The sequence below is a fragment of the Drosophila busckii genome, chromosome 2L (genome assembly GCF_011750605.1).
Source record: "Drosophila busckii strain San Diego stock center, stock number 13000-0081.31 chromosome 2L, ASM1175060v1, whole genome shotgun sequence".
NCBI classification, from domain to species: Eukaryota; Metazoa; Arthropoda; class Insecta; order Diptera; family Drosophilidae; genus Drosophila; species Drosophila busckii.
Window position 1 is genome coordinate 3,873,756 of NC_046604.1, and position 17,030 is coordinate 3,890,785.

The following is a 17,030-nucleotide window of genomic DNA, read 5'->3' on the forward strand; positions in this document are numbered from 1 at the left end:
TTATTAGTCCGCCGCAAAAGTTTAGCCATAAACCAAAGAAGACCCACCAAGCTTGATTCACACCTGCCCAACATGAGTCCTTTAGCCAAGTTTTGAGCATAACTTTGGCCACGAATAAATTGATACTGCACGCTATGCAAAATAAGAAATTACTAAAGTGGGGTATGATGTGGTGAGATGTCCAACTTGGGGCTCAGGACTCCGCACACGAGCAGCTTAAGCTTAAGAAAATACGTTTTTATAAATGTGCAGCTTTTTTATTAGCATTAAATTCTATTTTTTATTTCATGAGAGTGCAAAATTATTTCAAATTGTATCGTAAGTATAAAATAAAATTAATTCATAGCATTAATAGAAACTGCTTGAAAGTTATCATATCAATCACATCAGACTTTGAACTGGGCTTAAAATGTTTTCGAAGTCGGCCTGCTAATATCACGTCTTCAATTAGCAATAAATATAACTTAAGAGATAGCTATTGCTATTGTTCTGATAGCTCGATTGCTTGGACTTGAGCTTATTTCCTCTCTTAGCTCGTTACTCTTACTCTCTTACTTATTTGTACTCTTACATTTCAATACATTTTAGCCACATTCTGTTATGCTATGTTATTTAATGTAATTATCGTTATTAGAATAACTAAGTATGCTTATATGTATATATCATCATTAGAATAACTAAATATGCTTATATATATCATCATTGTGAATGCGGTCGCATAGCAATGCGTTCTACTCGATTGGCATTGAGGGCAGCTGCTGGGCTTCGCTCAGAAAAGCAATTTGCTGGCCACATTCTGCTTGTCTTGGGCACTGGTGTATCTGTAATTGTATGTAAGTATCTGTATCTATCTGGATGTGCTCTCATGCTGTCTATATTCATCATTTGACATTTGCATTTTATCACAAAAGTCTGTGCACAGGCGTTTGTTTGTAGCCCAAGCAAAGGATACATTAGTTCAATGTAGATAAATTATTGAGATTAAATTGATACGTATTCAGTGAATAATAAACAAGTAATACTTGAAAATGTACTATATACCATATATATTTATATACTTATAAACTTATAATATATATATACTTATAATATTCGGTTTTTGTCTTTAAATATTTTGTAGTCTACAATTTGTATTTCAATTAAATGTTTTTGGAATTTCTATTATATAATTGTGTAGCTGATTTACCTAAACTGCATCAGAACTTTGGAAATGTTGCAAGTTAAACTACTGAGCACTTGCTAAACGTTGCTTTTGAGCAATTTTTGTGCTGCTTGATTTTGCAAATTTTGCCAATTTTCAATTGACTGAGCATTTATTGTTGTTATTGTTGCCATGAGTTGTTGCTTGTTGTCATGCCTCTTTGAAAACTTGACCAGTTTGAAGTTTTCGTTCGGCATTTGCCTAACCGAAATGTCCTTTGTTTTGACATTTTGTTATTTTCCTTTGAGGCGCAGCCAGAGAGAGAGCACATCTCAGTCAGGTAGTCGAAAATTCAAATTTATGCTGCTGCTGCTGATGTTGCTGCTACTGCTGCCCCTTATTTGTTTTTGTGCGTTGCTGTCTCTTTCAATCGCACTCAGTGTCATTGGCGTCGCCATTTTGTTACGCTGTCTATTTGCACAGGTTCCAATCCAATGTTGCTGTTGGCCTGTGCGTTGTCATCTCGTATTACGGGCACTACCCTGGTGCCAATGCTTAACATCTACTATTTGTGGCCTTGTTAATAGTTCGTGTAAAAATCTACAAATATTTGCAGTCTATTAATTTTGATTTGCCCTTTTTCAATTTTCTAACTTCTTTTTTTTTTTGTTTTTCTAGTGCACGCTTCGCATTATATTTTTATTTTATTTTATTTCAGTTTTGGTTTTTTTTTGTGTGCATGTTTGCCTATATCAACAGGAAATTTAATATACGCTTGCAGCCTGCGCTGTTTGCATGGCACACAGAGCGTTCAGTTTTTTGTTTAAATAAAATAAAAATAAAAATTATACCAACATTTAAGCGTCATATTTTTTTCATTCACATCTGTGTATATAGTATGTGTGCATGTGTGTGTTGCGCATAAAATATTTACCCATTAAATTTGACTTTAATTAAATGAGTGCCGTGTGTTTTTTATTCTTGAACTGAATCCTTGTGTTGGCACGGGCGCCGCCCTTTCGTTTGTTGAAATAAAAATATGGTTAATTGCAATTTATTCACATGAACACCTCACGTTACATGGCCCAACCAGAGCAGAGGGAGCGGCGGGAGCAGCGGCAGTGCGCGTCTCGCATTCGTCGCATTGATTTTAATATTTCATTATTTAATATTTCCCAGGCTGCCAATGCAAGCGCGTAATGAATACACAATTCGAATGGGGCAAGTCACAGATTTCAGCCCTATAATATAAATTATAGGCCAGAGCAGCAGGTCTACTTTTAAATCAATTCATTTTAATTAAGGAGTTCTTACTGAATATATTCAAAAGTAATAGACATATTTTAATTTTACTCTTGCAATTATTATAGCATCAAACTTTTGCTTTTATATTGATTTCATAGAGCAACATTTTAATTTGATTAAATTTTCATTTATAGCTAAAACTAAAAACTGCATTGCACAGAGCTAAATTTTATAATAGATTAGCAGGCGAGCAGGTGAGTTTAATCCATAAAATGTGAGATTATTGCGTTTATGCAGCCCGAGGGCAATTCAATATAAAATATAAACAAACGTTAGAGAAATTACAGCACAAAGGCAAAGGGTCAGAGCTGCTGAAGCTCATGCTGAAGCTGATGCTGATGCTGGCACGAAGGCAAAGTAAGTCAGGCAGCTCGTTAACGTCATTGTCCTGCGTCTTGTTATGCTTGAGACACACACAAGCGACACACACATAGACGTTGCTTATTTGACTATCGATTAAAGTTTGTGGCTCTTGTGCATACAGCCTTGAGTGTTGCTGCTGCTGCTGCTGTTGCGGCAACCTTATGCAAGGCAACGTTTTCGATTAATTTCAAATCATGTGTATGCATGTCTGACAGCGACTGCAGCCGCGCCGCACCGCGCCGCACGTCGGGGTTGATCCTTTATCATATATTCACGCTTCAAAGCGTCACATTGCTGTGCGGATTATCCAATGGCAACCAGTCAGTGCCCACCGTCGAGCGAAAAGCTGAGAATAATGAAAATTTCGGCGAGCCAGTGACAGCAGCAACCAGAACCGTGTGGCCAAAATCCCCACTGGGCGTTTAATTCATCAACAATTAGCTTGCTTTGTGCTTTGCTCTGGCCCTTTTGTCAGCCAACCTCCCCCCCAGACCCCAGCTCAAGCATTAGAGCTGTCCAACAAAATCCACAAGGAGCTTACGCCCTGCTGTAAGCTGCAGCTCATTGCAGTTACTGTTGCTGTTGCTGTTATGGTTTGAGCTTACGCTTAGAGTGCCACGCCGCATTGTAGGAGTTGCCAAAGGCCAAAAACGGGCGTAAGCTTCACAAACGCTTAGGCGCATTGAGTGTAGCGCAGCAGCTACTGCTCAATACACAGCTACAAATATTTATGTGCTATGGTATATATATTTGCCGCCGGCACTACGCACACGCTGCAATTGTTAAAAAGCAAATGTTGTGTTCAAACAAACAAACGCAGAAACCCGAAATCCATTCAAATCACACAATTAGTTGGGCTCTAATCCGTGCCACAAATACCTGGCGAGTTGGACGGGGGAAGAGCTCTAATGCTTGGCGTTGTTCTTTGTTACGCATTGCATTGCAGAAACAACGAGAGAGAGAGCTCACAGGAATCCATAGGAAGCCTGAGCATTAAGGCTGCCAAGGATCAAGGACAAGCGTTTGTTTTCATGTTTTTAGTTGCATATGCTGACACGGCCAGGATTAGCCGGCCCTGCTTGTAATAAATCTATAAATTTTAGTTGTATGAAATTTACTAGCTTTAAGGCTAAAATAGTTGCCCTAAAAGGTATGCTATACTTTTTATATTTTGAAAATTCACATTATACAGTCGTTGGCAATGGAACTCATTGAAATTTGATCTATGAACTAATTTGAATGTCCCTTAGTTATACAACCAAAGCCAATATCAGTTATATATAATTTGTTAAAGAGATTAAGCTGCAAGCTAAAGCTGCTTAAGTGTCTTTTCTATAAAATTCCATAAATTTGTTGTTTTTTCTTTTTTGCAATTCTCTTCAGCTGCTGACATGAATAAATATAAAAACTTGTTGCTTAGCGCATACTTTCCACATAAATTATTTTCTGTTTATAACTCAGCGACTATAGAATAAATATTTATAGCTAATATATTGTAATTTTAACTAAGCTTACAGAAATTCAACTAGAGCGAGCATAAATGGTTTACACGCCCACATTATGCTGATGCTGATGCAGCTGCTCCACCAGATCGGCAATGCCATCGACGCCCATGCTTAACGATGGCAGCGTCTTGTCCAGCACGAGCAGCGAAGGCGGCGTCTTTGGCGCTGTCAGCCGTTGCTCCTCCTGCGACGACAGCAGCGAGAGGCTGCCAAATGTGGGCGTGCCCATGCCCAAGCCTTCCAAGCAGAGCGAGTGCAGTGCACCATTATCCTGAGCATGGCACTGCGATTCGTAGATGTGACTAGAGTTCGGGTTGTTCGACTGCGAGAGCGGCAGACTCTGCTCCATGCTCAGTATGCAGTCGGCCTTGAAGCTATCGATGGTAAACTGATCTACGCCAAGGAATTTCATCTCATCATAGGCGCAGCTGCCGTCGCCAATGTCCAGATCCAGCGTGGAACCAAACTGATGTTGTTGCTGCTGCTGCTGCTGCTGTTGCTGTTGCAGCGCCGCTGGCTGAGGCTGTGGCGTCTGCTCCTGCGGCGTGGACAGCGTGGACGGCGGGTAGGTGGACCATTCCATGGAGAGACCGCTGCCACCGCGTTCCAATCCCAAATGATCAATGTTCAGATTTAGAAAGATATTGGGTGACAGACGCGAAGGTGACATCACAACGGAGCCATAAGGCGCTTTCAGCTCGTTGTCCAGCGAGTTGGCCGACTGCGGCGGCGTATCCGGAAGCAGCGTGCCGCCACTGCCAGCAGCTGTAAGTCACAAATTAACATTAACGACAACGAAACTTAAGGAAATGCTTACCCAAGGCGCTGTCCAGCTGACCAAGCACGGCGCTCTCGTCGAAGGACACATCCACATCCAGCTCCAAGCCCGTGGCGTCCTTGTAATCAACGCCCAGCTTCTCCTGCTTGCGCCATTTGGCGCGTCGATTTTGAAACCAGACCTGCACACGCGCCTCCGTCAGTTCAATGCGCACGGCCAGCTCCTCGCGAAAGAATACGTCCGGATAGTGAGTGCGCTGAAAGGCGCGTTCCAGCTCCTGCAGCTGCAGCGTATTGAACGTGGTTCTGTGTGGACAGAGAGAGGAGACAATTGAAAGCTGTTTGGCTGCACCAAAGTTAGGTTAGCCCACCTGTATCTTCTCTGCTTGCGCTTCATTGTGCCTTTGTCCATGCGTAAACTGAGTCCTGTCTATTAACTTAACTTAAGTACGCTTTTCGGTTTGCTAGTCGCAACGGCTTTTTATTTTTTTATTGTATTTTTTTCTTTTTTATTTTTTAACGATTTTCCACATTGTCGGCAAACACTCTTGGGGCTTCCTCCTACCCCCGCCCCTGGCACTGCGTTGCTTAAGCGTTGAACTGTACGCGCTCCACTCAAGCCACAATAATAATAACAAGTTGCACAAAGGAGCAGCAGCAGCAGTAACAACAACAACAGCAATCACAACTTAATAGCAGCCACAGCATCAAGTCAGCGCCAGGACTAGAACCTTGCACTCTTTTTATCGTTGACACTCTCACGCTCTCTTTTTAAGCTGCTGGCGCTTACAGTTTGAGAGCCACGCGCGCTTGTCAAACTGTTGCGCAATGCTGTAACGTATGTGCGACTGTGTGGGCACAACTACAACGACTGCGACTGTAGGATTGTGCTCGCTCGTGCTAGCCCACATCGTCGTCATCGGTCGCCAAGAAGCCCTACAACGCTTAGCTTAGCACACAGCTCTTTAGTCACCCTAACTACCCTACGCCGGAGCAGTACACTTGTCGCAGTCGTTCTAGCCGCACAAAACTCTGTGCACCTGAGTCTATGAGCTCATAGTCTGGGTCACTGGGTTTCCTTATAACTGGCCAATGATCGTGGGGCAGGGACATTTTGAGGGATGATGAACAGTTTTAAATTTTAATTTTAAATACAGTTCAAATAGTTTTTATTTTTACTATTTAAATAGAGCATTAATTGCTTGGAAGAGCACCTCATAGTCTTGCAAGTCGATAATTTAAGCATCTCTCATATTTTTGACCACATAAACACTTGAGTTCTGCCAGACCTTTAAGCGAGCATCCAGTCCAGTCCACTTGTAAGCATATAGAGTCGGACTATTAATAGACAAGCACTCCCAGCAACTCATAGCACACTCGAGTGTGCGCCCTTTTGTGCTTGTGTCAACAGTTGAGGCTTTTGTTTCCGTGATGCAGGTCCAGGTGACGTACCGTAATGGACCCCGTCCATGAGCACACACACACACAATAGGTAATCCGAGATGCTGGGCTATTGTGCTGGTCAGCTGGCTACACGTTGGCCGTTGGCTATAAAAGCGCCTCACCGACGCCAGCAGAGTCGCAAAAGGAGTTCAACTCTGCTGCGGCATATAACGGAGCAATGCCATGGGTAAGTCGTAGATGTGCTCAAACGCTGGATATTTAAACAATGCTGACAATTTGCAGATGGCCACTATGCTAGCAGCGCTAGCGCTGCATTGGGTTGCCGGCAATCGTTTTGGCAGCAACTACAACGCGCTCATGCCAAATCCCGGCAAGCCCTGCAGTCGCTTTCTGGGCTTGGGCGATTGTATGGATAAAGCAACCAGTCAAGAAGATGATACCTCCAAAATGCTAAGCAGCTTGTTGGGCTTAGTGCCAAGCACAGCAGCTACACCACGTCCAACAGAGGCAGCAGCGCTTACACCGTATCAGCTGCCGCCCATGTACTACAATGATTTCTACGAGGATCTGTTGACCAGCAAGCGCAATGACGTGCACGCCGCCAGCTGCGACTGCAAAGTTATGAACGATTTAATCGATCTGGGCAGCAAGTACTTTCCACGCTATCTAATGAGCGCTGTCTGCGAAACTCCGCCGACACTGGATGCTAAATGCTTGCATGGCTCTAATTGCAAGCCGCTGGAGTATAAAGTAAAAGTATTAACCCTAACTCCCGAGCTAGTTAATGACAAGTCAGCTGCGTCTGCCGCGCGTCTCTGGCTACCCGAGAAGGTCACCCAACTCTGGCAGTGGCAGTTTGAAACTGTAACTGTTACCGCCGGCTGCTTTTGTGCCAATTAACTAAACTCGATAAAATATATGTAATTCAATTATTAATAGAAAAGCAGTAGAAAAACTGCGATATGTGTTTATTGAGTTATTGAGCTAAAGCCCACTACAAAATATTCGAGCATGAGAAACATTAATTTAAATTGCAAAAAGGCACATGGACGGTATCAAACTACATGCAAGGTTTAAATGGACGGCACAAACGGTATACAACATTTAAAAATTGTTTACAAACTACTTTTGAACTTAGCTTCGTTTGGAATGTGCGTTAAATTATGAATTGAGCTTCTTTTACTGCTTTATCAGCTGTCTGAACATCACTCCCATGGCCAGCAGCACGCTGAGTAAAGCGAACATACCTTTCCGCTGAGTTGTAGCGCCACTCTGCGAATGTTTTTCATTAATAAATTAATTATTTAGTCAGAGCACACACACTTACAATCACAAAATAGTTGCAGCGATCGCCCTGGCAGCATTCATTGCATGCCCAATCCTCGTACCAAATGTGCGTGCAGTACAGCTGCATATAGCGTTTTCGTTTGGACTGGCATTGCTCCTTGGTCATGCAACGCTTTGATACGTAGTATTGCTTAAGTGCACCCTCGGAAAAATAAGGTTGGCTGCCCCAGCGTATCTCTGTGCCACAGGTGTTTTCATACGACTCGCAGGTTTTTATCGTATTTAGGCATTTTTCCGTGTTGCCCGTCTGGTTGGAGCACACATAACACTCCAGGCCCTCCACAAAGTTAACTAGCAATTGTTTACATGTGTGTCATTAGAAAATTGTTTCAGCTTAGGCGTGGTCAAAAAATTATAGCACTTACCTTGGCTGCAGAGATAAAAAGCGCAGATGGCCAGCACAGCAATTTGCCAATGCTGCATGTTTCAGCTTTGCAGTTGTACTCGCAGTTGCTGTTTTAATTTAAAATAATACCTTTAAAGAGCGTAAATAAAAACAAATGCAGTCACAACCACTCCCAAGCTGGATGACAGTGTGTTGCTCACTTAACAAAATATACCAATAATTTCCCCATGGCCAGCTGACGACTTGCAGCACTAAATTTTATGTTGCCGCCAACAAAGTAAGCCACAAAAACGTAATATTGACAATTAGCTTTTAACTTATTTTAAGTGCATTCAGTATTCTGATTTCTTCTGCTGCTGTATAGGTATAAGTCAAGTAATTATTTAGCACTTACGTTTTAAATGGTTTATCAAGCCACCAATCATATTATCAGTCTTCCGTTTTACAACACTGTCTTCGTCTGTGCATTTGTTGCTTGCTGTTGAATTTTAAGCGTCGCAGCGCAGTTCAACACAAAGATGGCCAAACAACCGCAGGAATCAGTAACAGTCACTCTACCCGCTGTGCCACTGGGATATTGTAAATTGGGCACACAGGTCGCTGGCCATACATTCGAGGCGAGCAATGCGGCGGCTATCGGACTGCTGCAGGACGCGGGCGAGGGAAAAGTGTTCAAGCCGTTGGGTAAACCGGAGTGCGGTGAGCGCGAGATTAACTTTTATGAGTCACTGGCGGCGGCTATTGCAGCAACGAGTGCAACTGGCAATGACCTCAACGGCCGAGGTGACAGTAACCTTACGGATTTGGCAACGTTAGCTGCATTAGCGCCGCACGTGCCTCGCTACTATGGGCAGCAAAAACTGTTTGTGAATCAGCGCCAGCATACATTTCTCAAGCTGGAAGATCTGACGCATGGAATGAGCAAGCCATGTGTAATGGACGTTAAAGTTGGACGTCGCACCTGGGATCCATTGTCTTCCGCACATAAGCGTGCCATCGAGGAACAAAAATATGTGATTTGCAAACAGCAACTAGGTCTCTGTCTGCCCGGATTTCAAGTCTATACACCGCAGCTAGTACGTCAGGGACGTGATTATGGCAAGGCATTGGATGTAGCGGGATTCCGCCAGGCTCTGGCGCTATTCTTCAATAGCAGCCATAGTAGCAGCGAAACGGTGTTGCGGGAGGTGCTGCGCCAGCTGTGTGGCATACGCGCCTGGTTCAAGCGACAACGTCTGCTACACTTCTACGCCAGCTCGCTGCTCATCTGCTATGACTATGAGCAACTGCATCATGTGAAACAAAGCGCCACGCATCTAACCAATGGGCATCAGCTAGAGCAGCGGCCCGCGCCGCCCGTGGATCAGTGGGTGCATGTGCGCTGCATTGATTTCGCGCACATCTTTCCAGCCAAAGATGCTGAGCCCGATCAGAACTATATGTTTGGACTGCAAAGTCTAATAGACATTGTGGAGTCTATGCTGCAGCGATAGCAGCGGACCAAGGAATTTATCCAACAGTCGTACTATGGTTAACACTAATTTTGTATTAACACTAAGCCAAAAGTCCACAGCAGAGCTGTTATTCTAAATATGAACCAACACCATTTAGCATTTCGTTTAGAGTACAGTGGAAGCTCCATAAAGAACACAATCAATGTAATATATATATATATATTTTATGTGCAGCTTTCACTGTGACTGTAAAGCACCATTGCTCAGTTATTATCTCCTATATCTCGTAGGCGTTGTAAGTAGTATTACCCAACAAAATTCGGAACAAAAACCTCATTTAATTGCGCAATTGATTGCGTTTTATTAAAGTATTTACTAACTACAAATGCAGTGTCCTTCAAGCGAATATCTTGAAAAAAATATATGTAACCACTGTTGTAAAGAATAGTCTTTATACTATATTTTTATATATATGCTACAAGAATATATAATTTAAAAAAATACTCCCTGTTGTAGGGTTTAAGGTACTTAAATTAAAAACACATTCTGAAAAAATATATTTTGTTTTAAAAAAGCGATTGAAAGATTGAACGAAGCAACGAAATGAGAGCCAAGTTAATTTCTTTGTAGAATACTAAAAGATTCTTGGAAGGGGCGTAACCAGGATAAAGGGATAAATTCAAAGCTTAAAATTCCGTAAAATGTGTATTACTATCTTGTTCACAACAAAAGAAACCTATTTATATTCTGGTTGGTGTGGCAATAGAGGAAATCTATAGAATATTAAGATTAATTTATATTAGCAATGACGTCTAGAGGTTTTAACTCATTTTTTATTATGATATAATATAATTTTTCTAAAAATTTTTACAACATCTAGGGGGAGGGGGCATGCAAGGCATTTGCCATGACTACGTTAATATATGGGAGGGGGATCGAATGACGAACTCCCAATACGATCTGGTGACTAGCAGAGCGCAATAAACATTCATTTGGACATTTTTATATAATAATTTCCAAAAAATTTGTCGTTTTATGACTAGTCAGAACTAAAATCTACAAATAATGCTGAAGAACTTTTCTTTTTTGTACAATCGCTTTATATATTTGTGTGTGTATGGGTCTGTGTGTATGTAACTTAAAAAAAAACTAGCATTAACTAGCTTAGTTAGGTCTGCTCCAGCTGCGGCTTCTTAGAGCGTATAGTCCAGTTCGTAGCGCTCATACTGGTTCTTTGGATCGTTGGTAATGCGCGGGTAGCCAGCAATGAGCGCATCCTGCCCACCAATGTATAAAGAGTTGTAGATCTTCCAATAAACATCACGCACTTTACGTGCGGGATGGAACAGGCCCTGCAGCGTATATTGCAAAATCTTAATAGAGCCCAAAGATACACGCAGACCATCCACAGCATCCATGAAAGCCTGCACCAAATGCGGTGACGTTTCAAATATATTGGGCCACACGTAGTTGAGTAAATGCGTGAGCGCATCCTCGCAGCCGAAGCCATAGACGCCCAAGGACATGTGCTTGATGGCCGAGCAGGCAGTCTGTCGATGCACAAGATCACGATCCATGAGCGCGTCCTCTAGCAGCGGACAAACAGCATAAATATAATCCTTGCCCATCTCGCCAATATACTCAAAGAGAAAAGATAAGGACTTGAGCACGCCATTCTGCACATTGAGCTCCGGTACGCGATATTCATTCATCAAGGCGGGCAGCACGGTGAACGGACGACAAGTCTCGGCCACAATGGCAATGGCTACGGTGGTGCACACACGATTCTGACGCTCCTGCACTTTGAGATTGTTAAGAAGCGTAGCTAAAACATCGTGTGGTCCAATGGCCTTTGCTATGTAGCCAAAGGTGTTGACTGTAGCACGTCGAATGGCCTTCTTGTGCGCCTTGAGCAGCTCCAGCAGCTCGAAACAGATGCGCATCCATTCACGTGCGGAAACATATTCGGGTCCACGATCCGCTATGCGTCCAACCAAATCAATGCAGTTCTCTTGTACCTTCTCATGACGATTCTTAAGAATGGGCGTTAGCCTGGGCAACAGATCTTTAATAGGTGGCGTCATCTTGGTCATGCCAATGACATTAACAATAGCCTTCAGTGCGCCCAAAATGCTGCCCAGCACCTCAGGATACTCCTCGCCCAAATACTCATAGAGTACTACACCCAAATGTCCCATTAGCTTCTCTTCCTGGCATGTTTTCATAACCACGGCAATGCGTGAAATAAGATCCGCTGCCTGTTGACGCACCTTGGCGGATTTGTTGTTCAGACGCCAGAGAATGGTGCCGCAGATTTGTGGCAAATACGGCTTCACACGCTTGCCCAGCTGATTGACAATGGTGCCAAAGCCATTCAACATGACCACATCCTCTGTGGTCTGCTCCTGAAAAGCATACAGTATGCCATCAATGAGCTGCTCCTCCAAACGCGAATCTATATCTGCAGCTCCCAGGTTGCCCATTATCTTCTCCACCGTTTCCATAACCATTTTGCGATATTGCTCATTCTCATCTTTCAAATCATCCACCACGCGATTGATGATTTCTGATGTGCCCACTTTGTTGGCGATTTCCACTGTCGTATCCACCAGCTGGCGATAGTTGCGTCTGTCCAGTGCCATGCGGTGGTTCCAGAAGAATTTGAAAAAGTGTGGCAAGATCTCCTCCTTGATGTATTGTGGCTCGACACCATCGGTGGCGCAACACTGCTTCACCACCTTGAGCACAATTTTTTTCATTTCCTCATCTGGCGACTGGAATTCACGTATCAAAATCAACATGACCTCACGTGTATAATAGTTGGCATACTCGGCATCCATCAAAGGTATTAGATAGCCAATAGCTTTGAGGAAAGCAGCCAAGCCCTTGCCACGATGTGTTCGGATGCCCTTCCAGAGCGGCTTGAGCACGGAATCGAAAGACTCTATGCCATAGGGCGTGGCGGCCTCTGCCAACGCTGCAATAGCCAGAGCTGTTATAGTGCGCACCTTTTGCTGTTCATCCACCAATCCATGTTCAATAATCTCCACCAGCGCTTTTAAATGCGGCAAGATGGCACAGCCCATCAATATAGCAATCTGTTGTACAATCTTTATGCCAGTGTGCCGTGCCTGCCAAGATTTCTTCGACTTGCACACGGCCTTCAAGAAGGGCAGCAATGATGGAATTCCCAAGGCAGAAGCTACCACAGCAAAGGCACGCGCTGTAGTATTACGCACGTACTCGTCTATGTTGTCAATATCCGGGCGCATGGTGGAGATCATAGTAGCCAAACCGGCCGCCTTGGCTAGATTAGAAATAATCTCGCGACCCTCAATACGTGCATAGTAATCCTCATCAATCAACAGCGGTTCAATAACCACCAAAATTTTGTGCACAAATGGACGCACCAAGTCATCCAGCTTATAGAGCACACGATCTATAACTTTGACCAGCAAATGACGCTCCTGATCTTCGAGCGTGGGTGACATCAGCAGCGGCAGAATTTGATTGAAGAGTGGACCAGCACCAAATTCGCGGGCTTTATCTGTCATCTGCCTTAATGCGGATTTGCGCATGGGTGGTGAACCATTCTTTATGGTCAGCAGCAGTTTCATTATCTTGCGCTCTTTTAACTCCTCCGGTGAGAGAGCATCCTCATTCACATCCACCAACAGTTTGTCAAAGTACTGTGCATCCTCAGGTTTCATAAATGGCAAATTCTGACCCTTGGGCTGGTTGTCCATAAACTTGGCACTCTTATCCTCCACTTGTATAAAGAATCCAGCCGGTGTACCTGCAATGGGCGTGGGCGTAGCCATGAGCTTGCGTCCGGGCGTGCGCAGCGGCACATAACCCACCGGCGGCGGTAGTATCTTATAACCAGGTGGAAACATTTGATCTAGCTCCTCATCAGTGTAGGGACGATTGCGTTCATCTATCTCCTTCTCCCAGCGATAAGCCTGCAGCTGTTCTGGCGTCATGGCAGCCAGAGCACCAGGCGTGGGCGTGGCCATAGCCATAGCCTTGACACCTATTGGCGTGCTGCCTCCAGGTGTTAATAATGGAGTTGCATGTCCGGGTGTGGCATGCGGTGTCATGCTGGGCGTCATAGCATTTGCATTGCTAGGCGTTATGGCCGGTGTTGCATTTGAGGGTGTTTCATCCCAGCGAGAGCGACGCTTGGAGGCGCCTGGTGTTGACTCTATGGAGCTGATCTCGCCGGCACCGCTGCCACTGCGATCGGGCTTTGGTGTCTCGGCCCAGCCACTATGACCAGGTGTTTCGCGCTCTGTTTTGGGTGTTTCATCCCAGCGATTACGACGTGCAGACTTCTCATGTCCCGGCGTCTCATGTCCAGGCGTCATGGCATGCGCGGGTGTGGCATCCCAAATGCGTGTGCCCAGTCCAGGTGTAGCGCCAGGTGTCTCACTGCCTTTATGTCCTGGGGTCTCATCCCAACGGTGATCTCCAGGTGTTTTCTGCAGGCAAATAAAATTATTGAGGAAACGAAATTGAGGCCAACTACTTACATCCTCCCAGCTGGGTGTCGCAGCACTGCTAGGCGTCGCTGCTGCTTTGGCGGGTATAAAACTCTCGCTAACCGTTTGATCCCAGCGTCCGCGTTTGCGTCCACCTTCCTTGGCTGTTGAATCGCCATTAGAGGACTTGACCAGCGTCCCGTCTTTGGACTTTTCCATAATGCGTTTTCGCAGCTCGCTTTCTTCTCCTTTAAGCATCTGTTCACGCATGATGTCTGTGTATGTACGCGAACCCACATCCGGCGTTTTACCACCATCGGCAAAAGGATCAGCGCGGTCGGGTGAAATAATAATACGCCGTCGCTTCTGTCTATATTCATCCTCACGATCAGCTATGGTGGGTCGCCGCCGGTCTGCCATGGGATCAATGTCCTCCTTACCCTGTGTTACATCCTTAAGCACAGAAGTGGGCGCCGTATAGGTGGTGCGCTTTTGTGGCACAGGAAACCCATCGTCCTCTTCATCTTCGTCGCCCTCATCATCATTTGCTGCTATGGATGTGTTGTAGCCCTCATAGCGCTTGGCGCCCTTACCAGCTGCCGCCTCATCGTCATATAGATCAGTGTCAAAGAACCCCCCACTTTCCAGCAAGCCCACGCCGGCGGCTGCGGCCTGATTTTTGGCTAGCTCAGTTTTCTTCGCCTGTATGTCCGAGATTTGCGCCTCAATATCTGCAAACATATTAAAACATTTATTACATTGATTTTCTCTATACACACCAGCAACAGCCTTTAAACATGTGTTCAAAAACAAAACATGGATGACTTTAGCAGCCTTTAAAATATGCGCAACTTGTTGCTAAACTTAAGCTGAAGTGCTTTTTATTTATTTATAAACTAACCTTCGTGAGTACGCGGTATATTTTCCATTTTTCAGCGGCAAAAACAACAAACGTTTATGTGTGAAAACGCGAGCTGAAAAATTATCCGACAGTGTTGGTAAATACGTACATGCCAAAAAAGCCAGTGCTTGAAAATGATAAGATGTTATATTGGCAGCCCTGGCCAACATCTTATTTACCCGTCAAATTTAGCTGTTTTTGAAAACAAACAGCGGGAAAAGTTTGAAAACTGAATGAAGGCGGGCCTCTTAAATTTTTGAATTAAACTATTAGCAAAAATACAAAATCATTAAATACAACGCTCGTCCTTTAAAAAAATTTACAAGTCGGAGATATTAATTTTAGACTAAGCTGCAACTTTTATATAAAGCTTAGAAATGATTGTTTAATTATTGCGATCTTAGTAATTAGCATAAGACAAAATAACGTAGCGCAACTACCTGCCTATAACTTTTCTTATTTCGATTATGCTTCGCATCATTTTAGGACTCTCAATTGTTTTAGATTTAATGCTTGGCTTGGCTAAGTGCAAATTTAAATATAATATATAGTCGTATTAATTTCATATGCTTAATCATCATTATTCTTTTGTTATACATCTACAGACTTAAAACATTTAGACAATTAAAAGCTGTTGATATTAGTATTTGAGTTTGACACACAAAGACTTGTGAACTAAGACAAGGTGTATCGTTATATCCAAACTTTTGTGAGCTTGGAACACGATAGTAATCTATACATTCCTCATTTTTGTTACTGGGTTCACCAGGCAGCCAAGGAGTAAAGGGCAGTGCGCCTCCATCATGAGAGCGCACAAAATGTCGTGGGAGACCCAAGGTATTACCGCCAATCCATACAGCATCTCTCCAGTCATTGTTGAAAGGCACGCCCCTTTTGATAAGCAGATCTGTTGTATGTTCGCGATCCGTTTCATTCTCGAATACCATAAGAGTGGCGTTCATGGCCTTACATCTGCGATCAGCAACAAACCAATTCACCTTTTAAGTATATAAAATTATGAATATGAATATATTTCTTGTCCTCACAGCTTACTTTTTCTAAGGATACATGATAGCACTTTGGCCCCACACGTGAAAAATATGGTGGACAATGTTCAATGTCTCCTGTATCCAAGATGGAAGTCCCAGCTTTAATTCCCAAATAGAGACTAATGATCACAAAGAAGCAAAGTAACCTATACATGGCTTTAGACTAACACAATAGTACAAAGCTACGGTGCTATTTATTGAAATTTATGTTTGGGTCGCTGATAAGACAATCAGTAATTTAGTTTGTCTAAGTGTTTTAGAAAATGTTCAATGAATATATTATTTGCTTATCAACATTAGATTTAAAATGAATATATATTTCTCGGCAAGCTCGAAGACAAAGCTGCGATATCAGTTGAATTGATAGGACAATTTAAATTAAATATTTTTAGTGCTTTAGTTTGACACACAAAGGGGAATAAACTAAGACAAGGTGCATCGTTATATCCGAACTTTTCAGTACGACGGAAGTAATCTATACATTCCTCATCTTTGCTATTGGGCTCACCAGGCAGCCAAGGGGTAAAGGGTAGTGCGCCACCATCATTAGAGAGCACAAACTCTCGTGGGAGACCCAAGGTATTACCGCCAATCCATACAGCATCTCTCCAGTCATTGTTGAAAGGCACGTCTCTTTTGATAAGCAGATCTGTTGTATGTTCGCGATCCGTTTCATTATCGAATACCATAAGAGTAGCATTCATGGCGCGACATCTGCGATCAGCAACAAACCAATTCACCTAAAATATATAAAATATGAAGGAAATATATATGTTGGCATCACAGCTTACTTTTTCTAAGGATACATGATAGCACTTTGGGCCCACACGCGAAAAATATGGTGGACATCCAGCTTCAAGTCCGAAAAAGAATTTAAGATCGCAAGAGCAAAGAACGATACATATTTAACTAAAAGACGGTTCATTAGTAACGCGCGATATTTAGTCAATTTGAGCT

The 17,030-nt window shown here is 43.4% G+C and overlaps 6 protein-coding genes across 6 annotated transcripts; 2 read left to right on the plus strand and 4 right to left on the minus strand.

Annotated features, from left to right (window-relative positions):
* Window positions 1-4,323: 4,323 nt before the first annotated feature.
* LOC108599812 lies at window positions 4,324-5,969 on the minus strand. Its single transcript, XM_017986908.2, has 3 exons — window positions 5,463-5,969; window positions 5,132-5,397; window positions 4,324-5,079 (listed from the first exon to the last, which is right to left on the minus strand). The coding sequence occupies exons 1-3, from the start codon at window positions 5,501-5,503 to the stop codon at window positions 4,355-4,357; spliced, it is 1,032 nt and encodes a 343-aa protein (XP_017842397.2). The 5' UTR covers window positions 5,504-5,969; the 3' UTR covers window positions 4,324-4,354.
* Window positions 5,970-6,712: 743 nt separating this feature from the next.
* Window positions 6,713-7,395, plus strand: LOC108603577. The gene is made up of 2 exons (XM_017992927.2): window positions 6,713-6,721; window positions 6,778-7,395. The coding sequence occupies exons 1-2, from the start codon at window positions 6,713-6,715 to the stop codon at window positions 7,393-7,395; spliced, it is 627 nt and encodes a 208-aa protein (XP_017848416.2).
* A 61-nt stretch (window positions 7,396-7,456) lies between these two features.
* On the minus strand, window positions 7,457-8,357 carry LOC108599845. Its single transcript, XM_017986973.1, has 3 exons — window positions 8,208-8,357; window positions 7,823-8,133; window positions 7,457-7,767 (listed from the first exon to the last, which is right to left on the minus strand). The coding sequence occupies exons 1-3, from the start codon at window positions 8,263-8,265 to the stop codon at window positions 7,675-7,677; spliced, it is 462 nt and encodes a 153-aa protein (XP_017842462.1). The 5' UTR covers window positions 8,266-8,357; the 3' UTR covers window positions 7,457-7,674.
* A 264-nt stretch (window positions 8,358-8,621) lies between these two features.
* On the plus strand, window positions 8,622-10,069 carry LOC108599817 (inositol polyphosphate multikinase). The gene has a single exon (XM_017986920.2). It carries the CDS (start codon window positions 8,707-8,709, stop codon window positions 9,679-9,681), a length of 975 nt encoding a protein of 324 aa, XP_017842409.2. The 5' UTR covers window positions 8,622-8,706; the 3' UTR covers window positions 9,682-10,069.
* A 431-nt stretch (window positions 10,070-10,500) lies between these two features.
* LOC108599802 (splicing factor 3B subunit 1) lies at window positions 10,501-15,124 on the minus strand. Its single transcript, XM_017986878.2, has 3 exons — window positions 15,025-15,124; window positions 14,175-14,854; window positions 10,501-14,123 (listed from the first exon to the last, which is right to left on the minus strand). Exons 1-3 carry the CDS (start codon window positions 15,050-15,052, stop codon window positions 10,836-10,838), a joined length of 3,996 nt encoding a protein of 1,331 aa, XP_017842367.2. The 5' UTR covers window positions 15,053-15,124; the 3' UTR covers window positions 10,501-10,835.
* A 474-nt stretch (window positions 15,125-15,598) lies between these two features.
* On the minus strand, window positions 15,599-16,380 carry LOC117135043 (C-type lectin 37Db-like). The gene is made up of 2 exons (XM_033294889.1): window positions 16,078-16,380; window positions 15,599-16,022 (listed from the first exon to the last, which is right to left on the minus strand). Exons 1-2 carry the CDS (start codon window positions 16,225-16,227, stop codon window positions 15,624-15,626), a joined length of 549 nt encoding a protein of 182 aa, XP_033150780.1. The 5' UTR covers window positions 16,228-16,380; the 3' UTR covers window positions 15,599-15,623.
* Window positions 16,381-17,030: the final 650 nt, after the last annotated feature.